This window comes from Hippopotamus amphibius, chromosome X, assembly GCF_030028045.1.
Source record: "Hippopotamus amphibius kiboko isolate mHipAmp2 chromosome X, mHipAmp2.hap2, whole genome shotgun sequence".
NCBI lineage: Eukaryota > Metazoa > Chordata > Mammalia > Artiodactyla > Hippopotamidae > Hippopotamus > Hippopotamus amphibius.
In genome coordinates, this window is record NC_080203.1 from 118,416,444 (window position 1) to 118,433,261 (window position 16,818).

Genomic DNA, 16,818 nt, shown 5'->3' on the forward strand with positions numbered 1-16,818 from the left:
GAGCTCATTTTCCTTCCTTTAACTTTCTGCTAATTATTGTTTAAAAGCATTTTAGAAGCCAGTTTGATATATTTTCACCATTACTAATCCCATTTCCCACCATTCCTTATAATGCTCGGGACTCTCAAAACTAAGAAATCCTAGGAGATTTGACTAATTAGGTAGAAAGCTGATGAACAATCTATCCAGTTTATCAGTGCAAGAACAAAGCAGTTACCTTTTACCTATGAGAGATATTCTCTTCTGAAAGAGGTAGAAGACCTTCTGTAGATGTTTTAAGCTGATTAAACTTTATTAAAGCTTGGTATTCTCCCACATCTTTCTCTTTCCTTCATTTAAACGCTTCCTATGGCTAAGCACATGCTAAACGTTACCAAAATACTCAAATCTATTTCAAATGTGACTGACTAAACTTACTTAAAGGTGGCTGATTTTTTAAATGATACCTTGATAAGTCATATAAATTTTCTATTTAGTCATCTCCCCTTTAACATGAATCACAAGAAATGGTTTTACACTGAACTCTTTTTATTAATATTCAACATGTTAACTTTTTTTCCTCCCTTGGAAATATTTTCCCAATGAAGCGCTGCTGATTGTCCTTTCAAATGGATTTCTCTAAGTAGTTCTAGTTTTAAAGTCATCCTCCTAAACTTCTCATACCTCCCTTTAGCATACCCAAGTTTAAATGTGGGATAATGGAATAAACTTTGTTAAGTTGTGCCTCATTTAGATTTATCTGGATTTAAACCCTGCCTCTATTGTATATTACCTCTATGTCGTATACGGCAAACTGGTGAGGATCTGTGATACCATTTTCTCATTTGCAAAATGAGAAAATTAATACCTACTCTATAGAGTTGTGAGGATGATACCTGGCAAATGGTAGGCACTCACTTCTTTTCTTTTCTCTACCAGCTCTCTTCCAGACTAACTGAATCTGGTTCTTAGCATTTTAAATTCACGACTATTCCAAAGGGCAGACCCAGCTCTACATAGTTGAAATTTAAAAATAAAAGACCTGTCCAGAGCCATACCTTCATTGAAAATAAAAATCAAGATTTCATTAAGTCCATTAATGAGCAATGTACTGATTCACTTCACATGTTTATCTTCCTCCATTATTTCAGTGGAAATTAGAGGGAAAAAAAACAGGCTCTTTTCTCAGAACAAATACTGCACTCAGAACCACAAACTCATAGAGCTAGATGGAGCTTTAAAGAGGATCTACTCCAACCCTTCCTGCCCCCAACATTCTACAGATGAAAGTATCAAGGCCAAGGAGGTTAAATTTACTCCCTCACCTCCCCCAGATCACACTCACAGCTCTATTTTATGTAAGTGATTTGTATCCAGGTTTTCTATTTCCTAGTCTAATATAATATAGTATTAGTTCATAATTTCCCACTCTGCAAAGCTTAGACAGCTTTCTTTCCTTCAGAACTACTGAAAGGGGAGATACTGAAATGAAAATCTTTAACACTATTGGTGGAAAGATGCTTTAAATAAAACTGAACTTTGTAAATTTGTAAAATTCTTTGTAACCAAAAAGAATAGTAAGAACTTAAAATCATAAATATTACTTCAAATAAGTTTATAAACATTAAAATAAAAATTTAAAGCTAATCAACGATATAACATAGATATAACACTTATAGGTTACAATGATGACATACTTTGGCTATGTCTGAGATGCTGATTTCCATCTTTCCAGGAAAACACGGATAAAAGCCAAAAAGAGACAAGGAGCTACGATTACCCAAAAGTAACTTGCTAAGTATCAGGAGAAAACTCACTCTATAGAATACAGGACTTCAAACCAAAAAAATCACTGGTGACCAGTGATGGTCTTGCCCTTGGAAACAGTTACATATATGTATATACACACACACATAGTTGAAGAAGAAAGGCCACATGAAAAGTTAAACCTGCACAGAGATCTTTAAGAATATATTATCTGAATTAAATTGTTAACACTAGTTTCTAAGATTTCCGCTTTTTAAATATCATTAATAGTATCCTTGGAAAATTCACCTATAGGGACAAAGTAGAAACACTGTAGCACCAAACTAAAAATGTAATAGTTCTGTAGTAGGTAAGATATTCTCCAGCCAGTTTCTTGTTTTTTGTCTCTCTCTGATTAATATTAATATTATATGCTTCCTTTCTAAAGGCTCATTAAAGGAAAAGCTCTCCCTTGGGTTAAATTTAGAACCAATACAATTTTTAATCTGGTGAACAAAATATAGAATTTGATTATCTTTATTATGACATAATAAAAAATACATCTCATAGATGTTAGCCTAGTTTTAGCAATATCCACCTGCTTATTCACTCTTAAAAGAAAGAATAGATGTGAATTATAAAGAATATTGGGTTTGTTTAGGTTACACAACCTAAGGGAAGAGAGACATATTAAAACCGGAACAAACAAAAGCAAAATAAACAAAACACCCATTTGCATGGGCAGGTAACACTGAGGTTCTTATTATAAAACTCTTCATTTAAACTCCCTTTAAACCTAAGGAACCAAATGCGGTAAGGGGTGAAAAATGTAACTAAAGATAATTTATTTACCACAGTAAACAAGATAATTCAGAAATCACCATTTTAAATTCTCTTTCACTTTCATTTACCTTTATACAACTTCTTATCATGACTAACTCCCGCCACCTTGATTCCTCTAGGGAAAAAATAACTCAAACCATTCCAAGTTTGTTAAAATTCATATTCGGGGGCTGCTCTGCCCATATCATTAGCTGTTTGTTGATGGATGGTAGCTTTGGTAAACATGGTATCTCTTACCAGCCCTTCACTTGGTTTGATGTTTGCCAGCTGAATCACTTCAAGGTGGGCAGACTGTGAAACTAGAGGATCTGATGACAGGGATATGATGTGGTCACAGACTCCAGAAAGAGTTTTACACTGAAAGAAAAAAAAAATTACAGTAAACACATGTTGTAACATATAAATCACTTTTTATTATAACATTTTTACAAGGAAAAATAGAATAAACAATAGAAGGAAGTAGTTGGCATTTTATTCTGTAAAATCTATGTTTAAAAGGTATTCAGGTTAAGAAATACACACACATACAACACACCTATATTCTAAATTATGGATATAAGAACTACACATCAAAATATTCAAGAAAGTTATGGTTATGTTTGTTTCTATTATTTGATTCATCAGACCTAAAATAAAGTGATTGTTTCTAAATGATCTTAATAATCTGAAAACCTCTTGATACCAACCATTGGATGGAAGTGAATTCAATAATTTCAAAAACCTTGATGGTTTTTACTTCATGATCAGAAAAGTAAAAAAAAAATCCAGGGAAGATGAATCTCCCAAATCTGCTTGGTGAACTCCTCGTACTCATTTGTCTAGACTCTCCTGATCAAGGTTACCTCTGTATAAATTTCCCCCTTACTCCAGGCAGTTTGGCACTCTCTCAATCCCACTTTCTCAGTGTTCTATGAACAGTCTGAAATTGTATGATAACTTCATTCTGAAGCCCTTTAAGGCAGGGACCATGTCCTACTCATCTTTGACTTCTCTTCCTCCCCTACCCCTGGTAGACAGATGCTAGAACATATAAGGCAATTATTATGAGTTGAATAAACTGAAGAGCAAATGAGCTTTAGCAATTAGTCGACTGGCTTGATTGAGGACAGAAAGCTAGTGCTTTAGTTAGGATAAATCTAGTCATGCTGACAGAGACTTAAAATATATGTCACATCCATAATAGTATGGTTAAGACTGAGACATGGTAAAATCATGAAGAAAGTAGAACATAAGTGAATGAAGCTGGGAATATACTGTTCTAAAATGTTCTGGTCCTTGGATGCTTCACAGACTCTCACTGTACTTATTGAAGCCTGGTTTTCCATTATTGGAGGTTGTTTTATTTTGTTTTTGTTTTCTTGCCTTTACTGTAGGAGGACCTACAATTTTGCAGCACTCAAGGTGTTACCTTCTCACCATCTCCAACATGTTACATTTGTTCTGTGACCACTGCATTACTCTACTGTAAGGGAGACAGCACCCTTCCCCTTATTTGTTGGATTCTGTACATGGTCTATGGCCTTAGTCTTTGCTGGACTCAGCTTCCTCACCCCACAGAAAACTGCCAGGCTAAATTTCTCCCCCTTATTTCAGTCCTGCCTTTTGCATCTGCTTCACACGGCTGCACTTTTATTGTGGCTATCAGCCCCTAAGGACAGACAGTGGACAGCATGGAAAGCACATAGGCTTGGTATGAAGAGATGCAGGCAAGCACCACACTGCCAGTTACTTGCTGTGTGTCTGTGAGCAAGTTATTTTATATCCTTCAGGTTCAGTTTACACATGTAGAAAATGTGGTAATAAAAATTATATGGTTTACATGACAAATCAGGATAATGTATAAAAAAAGAGTCTATTATGGCTTCTATCCAAAGAAGACACCAAATGAATGCTTATTGTCTCCCATTGCTTTCCGTAAGCTCAGAGGGCTCAGCTCTTACTCATGGGATGAATTATCTCATTATTCTTAATTCCATGGTCTTGCTGACCATCTTACAATAACTAGTAATCATACTGCATGGTCATGATGGAGAGTTCACATCTTTTTACTCTCTCTGATATTCAAGTTTCAAAGCAAAGTGCCAACAGGAAGACGATCTCTTAGAAATAGGGAACGTTACAGGGCCAACCTCATGGGCATGCGACTTGTGCACAAGGGCCTGCATTTAGTATTACGCTCTGCTGGTGCCATTTTGGAATTTTCAATTGTTTTTGAACAAGGGGCTCCATATTTTCATTTTCCACTGGGTCTCACATATTATGTAGCCCATCCTGGGACCCCAGTCTGTCTGTGTGTGTGTGCACTTTAATTTCTCTTGAAAATATTCATCAGCAGCCATGGGGAAAAAGACAGAATGGCAGCACTCTACAAAAACTGGCTACAGTTCAAATTGCTACTGTTTGACAGGAAGAAAAATAATTTGGGGCAGATTTAAATCTTTTTACTATTCCTTTCCTTCCATATGTGGATTCATTTTCATTCTTATTTTTTCTCTATCTCAAGGAAGGGCGGGAATAACAATGTTGATATGAAAGGTTTCTATATAGGATACCTGAATTGCATGATAATCTGAAAATTAGTAAATCAGTATGCTAAAAAGAACACTTTGTGGTTTCTACAAATTGAAGCATTTTTCAAGAGTCCAATGCATAAATAAATACGAAGGTAATGGATATGTAAAAATGACTCAACATGCATGCATTACAACACTCAGGGCCTCAAAGAACACAGTGGTAATGAGCAATAGTAACTCTCCTATTCAAGCACTGGAAGCACTTAGAAGGGAGTAGGAGGAGAAGCAGAAATACATTGTAGATGTTTTTACAAAAAAGATACCAATTAAATCTACCATATTAAGTTGCAAATCATTTTTTCAGATTTCTCTTCTTGAGTAAGTTTGTTTGCCAAATGTCTGCTATGTGCTAGGTCTGCTGGGAATACGCAAGATGAGCTAAACATTGACTTTACCAGCAAAGCTTTCAGGATTTAACAGGTTAAAGATTTTGGAAAAAATAATAGAAAGACTTAGAAAAGAATCTCCACCAGAACCTTGCTGCCTGTTTTAGAGATAATGTACTAGAACCTTTATGTTGTAGCATTTGGCACTTTGCTAAATAAGCCAATTAGAAGGGGTATAAAATGGCCTGGCTTTATATGCTAATTCTACACTCATTACTGTATCATACATCAAGCCACTGCAGGAAACCACATTAAGGGTACTACAGCAAAGTTCCAGGGAAGTTATTTATTTTTATTTATTTATTTACTTATTTATTTAATTTGAAGCAGCGTTTAGAACTTTTTTTCTTTTTTTACACAATTTTAAGTGTTACTTTCCATTTACAGTTATTACAGAATATTGGCTATATTCCCTATGTTGTACAATATACCTGTGAGTTTATCTTATATCCAATAGCTTGTATCTCCCACTCCCCCACCCCTATATTGCCCCTCCCTCCCCCACTGGTAACCACTGCTTTGTTCTCTATATCTGTGAGTCAGCTTCTTTTTTGCTATATTCACTAGTGTGAAAGAAAAATTTTGCCTGCCACATCAGCAAACAAAGGATGCTGAGGACACCAAGTCAAGTCATTACTGCTGCCCCCCAGCGGTGAGCCCTAAGGGAACTCAGGATGGAGACAAAAGGGCTGTCCACTTCCAAGCCTTCAGTCACTGCAGCCACCCTCAAAGGTGCACCCTGAGGGGACTCAGGATGGGAAAGAACAGGATACTGGCCTTAGATAGCTAAGGTGCATATCAAAGGAATGAGTTCAATGAGCCCAGACTCTTGCATCTTCCCATACATAGGAAAGTACTAAATTCATTAACTTGAGATGTCTGGTTTTCTTTAATTAATGGTGATCTTTCATGTTCCCACTACCTGGCCTTTGTTGCAAAAATCCATAATATATCCTGGCTCCTCCCTTATCTCTTTGCAGCAGTCCCTCAGAGCTATCTGAGAGGCTGCCTCTAGGGCTTGAGTTCTCAGAAAGTTCACCAAATAAAACACAATTTTCTCAACTTTTAGGTTGTGCATTTTTTTCAGTCAACACTAGTTTGTTGTATTTTTTAGATTCCACATATGTGACATCATACAGTATTTGTCTTTCTCAGACTTATTTCACTTAGCATAATGCCTTCCACATTCTTTTAAAACGTGAATTTTTTCCTTCAGTGAAATTCTGATATTATGTTATCATTTTAAAACACAATATTATCTATTGATACCTAATAGCGTATCCGAAAAAAGAACATTAACTATAATATAGCAAGAAAAATACATTCTTTATTATTAAAAGTTAACATCAACATTATAGAGCACCTACCATGTATCCCATACAATGCTAAATACTTCACTATTTCATGTATTCTTTTAACAACTTCCTGAAGTAGGTATTACTATAGCCAGTTTAGCAGATGAGAAAGCAAGGCTAAATAAATAGATTAAGGTCATTGCCTTGGCAAAAAACAAACAAATAAACTTGAATTCTTAATCATTATGCTTACTATCTCTTATTTCGATCCTTAAATCTCTGTTGGTTTTGGATCAATTTCATTTTTGTATTGTTTAAAATCTATGTCAGTATTAAATGGATGTTATGTAACATGTTTAAACTACACAGTATAATGAAACATAAGGTGAGCCTGCAAGTGTTCTTGCAATTTAGAATGCAGTTTAGATAAGGACTAGTAGATCTGAAACTGAAAGACACAGCCTTCTGTGAAAACTTGCAATTTTAGCAGCAAAAGGGCAACTCTATTCTAGCTAGAAGATAACTGGTAACCATATGTATAAAGGGTATTCTTCTGCTATTTTTGCAATATTTATACCAAAGTGTTTTAAATTCTATTTATCTTTAGTTCTAAAAAAAGAAGGAAATTTTTAATTTTAAATTAAAGCCTAGTAAATAATATGTCTTTAGTAAAGTTAAAGGGAATATAAAATGGCAATGAGTATTATAACTGATCCTCTGCATTCTGTTTATACTCGTACTACCCAAAATGGCGACAAAGGATTTGTGACTGAATAGCAGTTAACAGACAGGGCTAGTTGTGACTTAAGAATCTTTTTTAAAACAGAAGAGTGTCATAGGCTAGATTTAATGGTATTGTCATTTTTTCTCTCCAGTTGTTTTTTATTAATTTCAAATATGAATTAGTATAATTACAGAGCTTATTCTCAGGAAGAAATGGAATGTTTTCATACTCTGTTCTGTAATATATACTATATTTTACATAGGTTTGCATATAGTGTATGGCTGGTTCATCCAAATCTAAAAGTTCTTAAGGGAAAAAAGATCTGAACGTAGCACATTTAGTATAAAATAAATAGTAGTTTCAAAAAAATCATAAAAGCAACATTTTAGTCACTGTGAAGATTCGAAAAACAGCAACGCTACATTAATATACTAAGCAATGAACAGATAGCATTATTTCATTATCTCTGAACAGCTTTCTTCCATTATCACTGAATTTATCAGACACTTTTTAGATTAATACGTGAAGTTTCAGCTATTGTATTTTAAAAAGGAAATGCAGAAAGCGTTCTAAGTACAAACAATAGTGAAAAGCTAAGGAGTAGGTAAGAAATCTTAAGTTAGCCTCTTAGCCTCAGAGGACACTCAGCCAGACATGATTGAGCTACTTAAATTATTTTTATTTGTGTTTTTCTAAATAAGTGGAATACTTCTGAATATACTGGAGGAAATGAATGGAAATACCTTTAGATTTAAAAATCAGACATTCATTCGACGTAGGAAAGAACCTCAGGTTCATAAGCTTAACAAAAGGTTTTACAAAAGGAAATTTCTACTTTCAGGTATACACATATATGAAAGGGACAAGAGTATAAAACCAAGATAAACTGAGGAAACAACAAATAGATGAATATGCATTTTAAGATAAGAATGATGTGAAAGCTACAATTTCAGCATAATTCACTTAAGTAAAATAGTGAATACATATTAAAAGTTACTGATATAAATAATATTTCAATTAAAATAGTCTAGAGGACAGAGCATATTTTTATCTTATTGTTTGGTTTATATATTAGTATAATTCAGTATTATAAATCATGCAACTCTGTGACAATTGAGGATGATATTTGTGTCATATTTGGTGAACAAGAGAGGCTTTGTTTTTATAATATAGTACAAGTTTATTCCAATATTAAATAGTAAGAACTCTAAATTATATAAGCCTCATTCAGAAATACAGTATTTGTAATACTTGCCAGATCTCTGTTGAGCTAGCAATTTTGCACTTCTAGTTATAATAGTTCCCTAAACCTACTGTATAGTACAGGGGACTCCACTCAATATTCTATTATAACCTAAATGGGAAAAGAATTTGAAAAAGAATAGATATATGTATAACTGAATCATTTTGCTGTACATCTGAAACTAACACAACATTGTATATCAGCTATACTCCAACATAAAGTAAAAATTAAAAAAGAAAGACACAGGAGTGAACAATCACAGGTAAACTTGAAAGAGTAAAATTCACAAGCAGAATTTAAATTGATATTAAAAAGTATTAATCTACATACATATTTCTCAACACAGGAAGAATTTCTTACTCACATGAGTAAAGAGAATTGAATGAGAAACAATTTTTTAAACTTAACGAATACAATAGAATAAAATTTCAATTTTAACCCAACATAAAATTATATTTGTATATAGCAAAGATTAACAGTTTCAAATAGCTTCAGAAAGCAACTGTATTTGCAAATAAATAATAAAGGTCATATGAATTTTATTTCAACAAAGCCTAGAAAACTCTGCGGTCCCTTTAGGTTTCAAGCTCTGATGGTGGGGAAAAAACACAACAAAACAATTTGCAAAATGGAAAGAAATCATCACCACCACTGCTTCGTTAAACCATTCATTCATTTATTCAACAATCACTGAGTATCTGCTACGTGATTCAAATGCCACTGCATTGATTTCTCAACCTGGGACAGTGTTTCCGGTGATGTATTTGGCTTTGTCCTTAACATCACTGACATTAACCATGCTGTCCTTATGTTCTTGATCACAGAAAAGAAGCAATAAAACTTTAAAATAATAATCATCTAAGAATGATAAGGTCAGTACCAAACAGTGAGAGAACATCACTCCCAAATGTGCACCTACTTTGATGAACAAGAAGTGGACCCATGACACTTCCAACTTACAACTACTTTCCTGAGACATCCTGGTCTGAATTAAAGCTGGGACAAGAGCTTCCATTGCTCCTCTGATTTCTGATAGGGAAACAGTCAGCTGGAAACTAGAACTGAATCAGGGAAAATCTCCATCCTATTTGCCTGGTCTCTCAGGGGCAGGAAGCAGAGCCAGGCAGGCTTATAGGGAGTCCCCAGAGGTGAGAGGAGTGCTCATTCAAGGGCACACTACTTTCCAGGCTCAAGATTAACAGGGTCTGGACATATTAGTGGCTTGAGTAAGAAGTAGATTATTAGGAAGATGATTTAATTTTACTTTAGATTCAAATAGCAAGAGAGAAGTAGTTCATTATGATTGGATGAAGTTCTGGAAAATCCAGGCACTATATATACAGTTTATGAGCAAATAGGGAAAAAACAAGCAGACACCTGGGAGCAATGTCTTTACTTATAGCAGATAAATTCAAAGTTGCCATATGTGGTTTTATGAAGAAAAGAGCTAATTGCATTGTGCCAGTTATTAGTTTACTGGTTCTCAGCTCCAAATTCAACCTTCAGTGTTTGCTCTATGATAATAGGCAGGACTCTTCAAATATTTCTACTTTACAGTAAGGACAATGTTAAGTTTGTGTCAGTAGAGGGTGCTGGAGGGATACTGCAGGAAGAAGGAGACTTCTCTTCTTCCCTTTGTGCAGTGTTTTGCTTTTTCTTGCTTCTGCTACAAGGTCCATCAGTGACACGTGTGTGGGGACATCCATTGATGCCCAGACTATGCAGTCTCTCAGTGACCTCACAGCCTCGGTCTGGGCTCAGTGACCACCATCCTGTGGCCCTCCCAGCCTCATAGCCACAGTAGCACCCCACTCTCTCTGTCCGAGCCCTCCTACCAGCATCACTCGCCTTTATCCTGGAAAGTTGTTTCCTGCTTGCCTGCACCAGCTCTGGTTTAGGCAACCCAATGAAGCTGTTTTAATGAGTTCTGACCCTCACCATGGGGGAAGGTGTCCACCTCAAGCTGTCCTTCCTTGGGTACTCTCCCCCAGTCCTAGGGCATGCTTTAGAGTCTCTTTACATCTATATAGGTACTCTTCTATCACAGTTTAATAATTATTTAGATTAAACTTCCCTTGTTTAAGTTACTGTATGATTTCCATCTCCAGACTGATTCAATTACCTTTTTGAAGAAATCTTTACATTTACGGTGACAATAACTATAGTTTTAAAAAACCCATAGTGTCTTTGAGCACATAAAGAACGGTCTTAGATTGACAGTCCTTCAATTTATCTCTTCATGTGGCCATACTGTTTTCTACTGATCTTGTGAGTTAGTCACCAAAGATGTATGGCATTTACACCTTTGAAATTACAGACACTCTAATCCCCCAACTTAATCAGAAAGGCTAATTTAGTTTGTTCACAGCTAGTAAGTGCCAGAATAGGGTCAGGACATGCAATCTTTTTAACTCTCAAATTGCTGCTCTTTCTATTACATTACTCGGCCTCACTTGACTCAACAACTGAAACAAATACTCTTTGAGAATGAGGATTGTACACTCAGAGTCAATCTGAATATGAAAGCATTTTACAATGCATGATGTATTTAGCAAATGTGATGTTAGCAAAAACATCCATAATATACCAACTTACATACTGTCTATCCAAATCATAAAGACAAACTAAAAACACATAGTAAAAACAGATTATTTTAATTTTTTATGTGTGGTCACATTCCCATTAGTATATACACATTATTTTTGTCTCATAAAAGACAAACATCTTCTAACTCCATCATATTCTATCTGGATTTCTTCATTGCTGCACGGGACACCAATTGTGGAGAATTTAATTTACAGTTTAAAAAAATTTATAAAGCAATAAAGCACCAAAGTGCCAAAACCTAAAGATAATCTAATACAGCAACTCAAGAAATCAATGCCTATTTCAGTAATAGAGTTAGCATGCTTCTTTAGGTTGACCACAAAGATAGTGAAGGGAGCCAAAATAGAAGGGTCGCATTAATTTTCAAAATAAGGAAGCACTTAATGCTTTCCATCTATATAACTCAGTAATAGAATTCATGTTTTAATGAGATTGACCACAGTTTATACATTCAAATGCTACAGTTACAACCAAAATGTCAAACATATAAAAACATTCAGTTTGCAATGGCCCAAGACCAGTTTTAAGAGAAGACTCTGTAACTGGCAAAGCTGCCATTTCATAGCATCAGGGACCTTCTGAAGAGCAATATAAAATTATTTCTATAAAGCCATTAGACTGCCACTGTTTTCAAGAAACCTTTAAAGATAAAATATTAATATGATGACTTTTATTTTATTATGGGGCATGCTGCCGTCCTAGTACTTACATCCGCAAGGCTTTGGGAGATTAGAAGAGAGAAACTATGCTTGCATAAATGATATGATATAGATGGTGGCAAAGTCTAAAATGGGCTTTTAATTTTCTCCTCCAGGCTCTTCTCTTAACCCAACTGTTGGTTCTATGCAGTTTTAGCCATTTCTAGTCTAGATAGCAGAGAAGGCACAATAATCTAAGCCCAAATGGACCTTAGGAGTAAAGAACACCTACATTCTTTAGATGTATACAAAATACACAAAATGTTTATGAAAGAAAACAAATAGTTAACAAGCCAAAATAACCCTAATTCATGATCAAACCTAAATAAGTAATGAAAAAAATAGCTTGGAGAGAAAAGTGAGGAGAGAGAAGAGAGAGCATTCATGAAAATGCCCTGTAAACTGTAAAGTACTATACAACAAAAAGATAGTGTTAACACTAAAATAATAAAATAGGCATTTGCTTTATTTATTCCTCTCATTATCTTTATAAAAACGATGGGGGTAAAATGCTAGTACAAAGCAAGTGCAATATACAAGATCACGCTGTTGCTTAATGTAAAACGTGTATTTGAGCTCAGTACAATGTGATTTAAACAATGTGACTTTAATGATCAATGCCTGGCCTGGGATTTCCATGAGTTTATCAAAGCTGACAAATGTTCCCAGCTCACCAACGAGAGCAGCAGAGCTGTGACAAGCAGAATAAGTCTGCTAAAGCACAAGGTATGAAATGGCTTCTCAGGAATGCTTCTCTCCCCAGATTCAAGGATTGTAGTGAAAGGTGGGAGTGAGGAGAAAGTAGCGTACAGAACCGAAGAGAACTCCAGATTCCCTGCAACTGATTTACTATATAAAGCAAGGATCCATGTAGAGAAAAAACAGATGGGCTCCAACATGCCAGGGAATGTGTAATCAGGGACAAAGCCTAACTGAGAGGGAAATATCAAATCAAGAGAGGTTAAATATATTCCTCTTTATTATCAGGTGACAATCACTCAGATATATAGTACATTGATATCTGTATTTCCTTTTGTCCTTTATGGTCACACTCTGCCATCTGTTCCATTATATTTAATGGCAAATTCCAAGGAAACCCAAGCTCTCCAGTCTCCTTTTATTCATTCTCACATTTCATATTAATTGATATCTCTGTCTACCACTGAAACCAACCAACCCTCCTTTCTACCCAGCTTTTTGGTCTTCAGTGTCCACTACTTGCTCATTTTAAGCATAAACAATTGTCTCCAATTTTAAAGATAAAAAAGGTGAACAGGAAATCTAGCACATGGATTGTCCGAATCACTTTTGACTATTTCACTATGTAGAGAATAAAATTATCCATTAAAGGCCACCAGGATTATAAACATAATAATTATTTACTTTTATAATAAGAAATTATAAAAGTAACACAAACTAACTGAAGAAACTTGGGAGGACATTTGAAATGAACAAACAAAATCAGCTATTATTTTACCAAATAAACACAGTAAATATTAATATAGAATATTTTCTTTTTCAGTTTTCAATGGTGACTTATTCTGTGTTTATAATGTTTTGAATCTGGTTTTTACTTAACATTATCATTTAGAATCTTTCCATTAATATTGTCACAAAATATTTTTGGTATGTTCATAAATTTATTTATGGATAATTTATTCACAAATCATAAATTCATATATAAATTCATAATACATAAATTCATAAATACAAGTTCAAATAGTATGAATAAATATTTCATCCTGTGAATGCATCATAGTTTATTGAAGCATTAACCCATTATTGCCTATTTTTCATTATTATATATAATGCTGCTATAAACACTTTCTATAGAAAATGTTATTGTGTTTTAGAATTTATTTTTAGACTAGATTCCCAAGATAGTATAGAAATATGGACTCTGGAGCCAGACTGAGTTAAAATTCTATCTTAAATCCATTCCAGCTGTGTCACTTGGGGAAAGTCATCTAACCACTTTTTGCTTCCGTTTCCTCATCTGTAAAATGGAGATGATAGTAATAATACCTACCTCATAAGGTTGTTATGAGGACCAAATGAGTTAGTTTATACTGAGCACTTAAAATAGTGCCTGAGGCATATTTTAAACACTACGTAAATGTTAGTACAGTATTAATGTTTTTTGAGCCTTGAAATTGACTAAAACTTAAAAAGGTTTCATGAACGTACATGCCTAGCAGTAAGGTGTGTCCATTCTAATTTCATTAGATTCTCACAAGCATTTGGATATTTTTACTGTGTTATTCTGTGTATGTGTGTGTGTATTTGTGTTTATGAATTGATAGATGAAAATTTGGATTTCATTAGTTTTACAGGAAATCCTTGTTTTCTTAGGATAACTGCCACTGGAAAGTAATGGTAGTCCTTGTGGTTTAATTTAGAAATACAGGGCTTGTCTCCAAAAAATATATAAATTCAATAATATTTGCATTATATTTTAAATTTATCATTAAAAATCCTCATTTAAAAAATAGTAGTTAGAACTCATATACTTTTTTATCCTCTCCATCTGTTGTAGACTCAAAGTTTGTATCCTTCTTAAATTCATATGCTGAAACCTAATCCCCAATGTAATGGTATCTGGAAGTGGAACCTTTGAGAGGTAATTAAGTCATGAATTTGGAGCCCCTCTTGAATGGGATTAGAGTCCTTATAAAAGAAACCCCAGAGAGCTCCCTTGCTTCTTCCACCATGTGAAGACCCTCTATGAATCAAGAAACAAGCCCTCACTAGACACCAAATCTGCTGGTGCCCTGACCTTGGACTGTCTAGCCTCCAGAAGAGTGAGAAATGTTTGTTGTTTAACCACCCAGTCTATGGTATTTTTGTTAAAGCAGCGGGAATGAACTAAGACACCATTTCATCTGGTTTTGCTGTTCACCTTCAGGCCTTTGCTATCACAACTTTCCTATCCTGGAATTCAACTTTTGTTTCATTTATTTGGTAAACACATTCAAATACACTTTTCAAAATGGTCCTTTAGTGGTCTTGCTGATCTAAAAATATCTTTTTAGTGCTTTCACTTATGAATGATAATTTAGTTAGATATAAACAGTTTTGCTTCAAAGGCTTATGTATTTTGCTCCATTGTCTTCTGGCAGTTATGGTTTCAGAGTAAATATGTGAATACACTCTAAAATGTGTTTCTTTGAAATCAAAACCTCATATCTCTCTCTTCCCGCTGGTTGAATGAATGTAAAGTTGCTTCTTGCCATAGAAATTGTAAAATGTTACCAGAAAATATCTTGAAATTGTTATCTTTTTTTAAATTGAAGAATAGTTGATTTACAATATTGCATTAGTTTCAGGTATAGAGCAAAGTGATTCAGTTATACATACATTTATATCTATTCTTTTCCAGATTCTTTTCCCTTACAGATCATTACAAAATATTGAGTGTAGTTCCCTGTGCTATATAGGAGGTCCTCGTTGGTTATCTATTTTACATACAGCAGTGTGTATATGTTAATCCCAAACTCCTAATTTATCCCTCCCCTCATCTTTCCTCTTTGGTAACCATAAGTTTGTTTTCTATATCTGTGAGTCTACTTCTGTTTTGTATATAAGTTCATTTGTGTTGAAATTGTTATCTTTCCAACACATTTTCTGACTTTGTTGAGTAATCCAAATTTCCCTATTTCTATTTCCAAATTATTCTATCTTTGTTTCCTATTACTTTCTTGGAAACTAACAATTAATTGAAGGTGGGTTAACCATAATCTATACTCTATAGCTATTATCTTCTCTCATTTTTTGTCTTTTCATTAATTTACTAAATATCTAAGCATCATTAAAGTTTATCTTGTGTCTCACTATCTTAATTTTCTTCAATATCCAGTCCGCTTTTTGCTGCGTTCAGCATGGTTTAATTTCTTTTTCTGTGTTCTGAGTTTCAGAGACTGTTTTCTTAGTTCATTTTACACTCAGTTTATAGTGGCCTTGCCTTCTTTATAGTATGGCGTTCTATTTTATTATTATTTTATTTTATTTTTTTGGGGGGTACACCAGGTTCAATCAACTGTTTTTATACACATATCCCCATATTCCCTCCCTTCCTTGACGCCCCCCCCTCAATTCCCCCCCACCCTCCCTGCCCCAGTCCTCTAAGGCATCTTCCATCCTCCAGTTGGACTCCCTTTGTTATACAACAACTTCCCACTGACTATTTTACAGTTGGTAGTATATATATGTCTGTACTACTCTCCCGCTTCTTCTCAGTTTCCCCTTCACCCCCCGCCCCCTCCCATACCTCGAGTTCTCCAGTCCATTCCCTGTATCTGCTTCCCTGTTCTTGTCACTGAGTTCATCAGTACCATTTTTAGATTCCGTATATGTGAGTTAGCATACAATATTTGTCTTTCTCTTTCTGACTTACTTCACTCTGTATGACAGATTGTAGTTCTATCCACCTCATTACATATAGCTCCATCTCATCCCTTTTTATCGCTGAGTAATATTCCATTGTATATATATGCCACATCTTCTGTATCCATTCATTTGTTGATGGGCATTTAGGTTGCTTCCATGTCCTGGCTATTGTAAAGAGTGCTGCAATAAACATTATGGTACAAGTTTCTTTTGGGATTATGGTTTTCTTTGGGTATATGCCCAGCAGTGGGATGACTGGATCATATGGGAGTTCTATTTGTAGTTTTTTAAGGAACCTCCATACTGTTTTCCATAGTGGCTGTACCAACTTACAGTCC

The 16,818-nt window shown here is 34.7% G+C and overlaps 1 protein-coding gene across 4 annotated transcripts in view; it reads right to left on the reverse strand.

Moving 5' to 3' along the window:
- CNKSR2 (connector enhancer of kinase suppressor of Ras 2) overlaps positions 1–16,818 on the reverse strand; it is a 281,792-nt gene that overhangs the window by 143,872 nt on the left and 121,102 nt on the right. For all 4 annotated transcript variants that reach the window (XM_057719237.1, XM_057719236.1, XM_057719235.1 and 1 more), the window contains exon 6: positions 2,806–2,925. In XM_057719237.1, the coding sequence (XP_057575220.1) occupies positions 2,806–2,925 (120 nt within the window). The remainder of the gene's footprint in view (positions 1–2,805; positions 2,926–16,818) is intronic.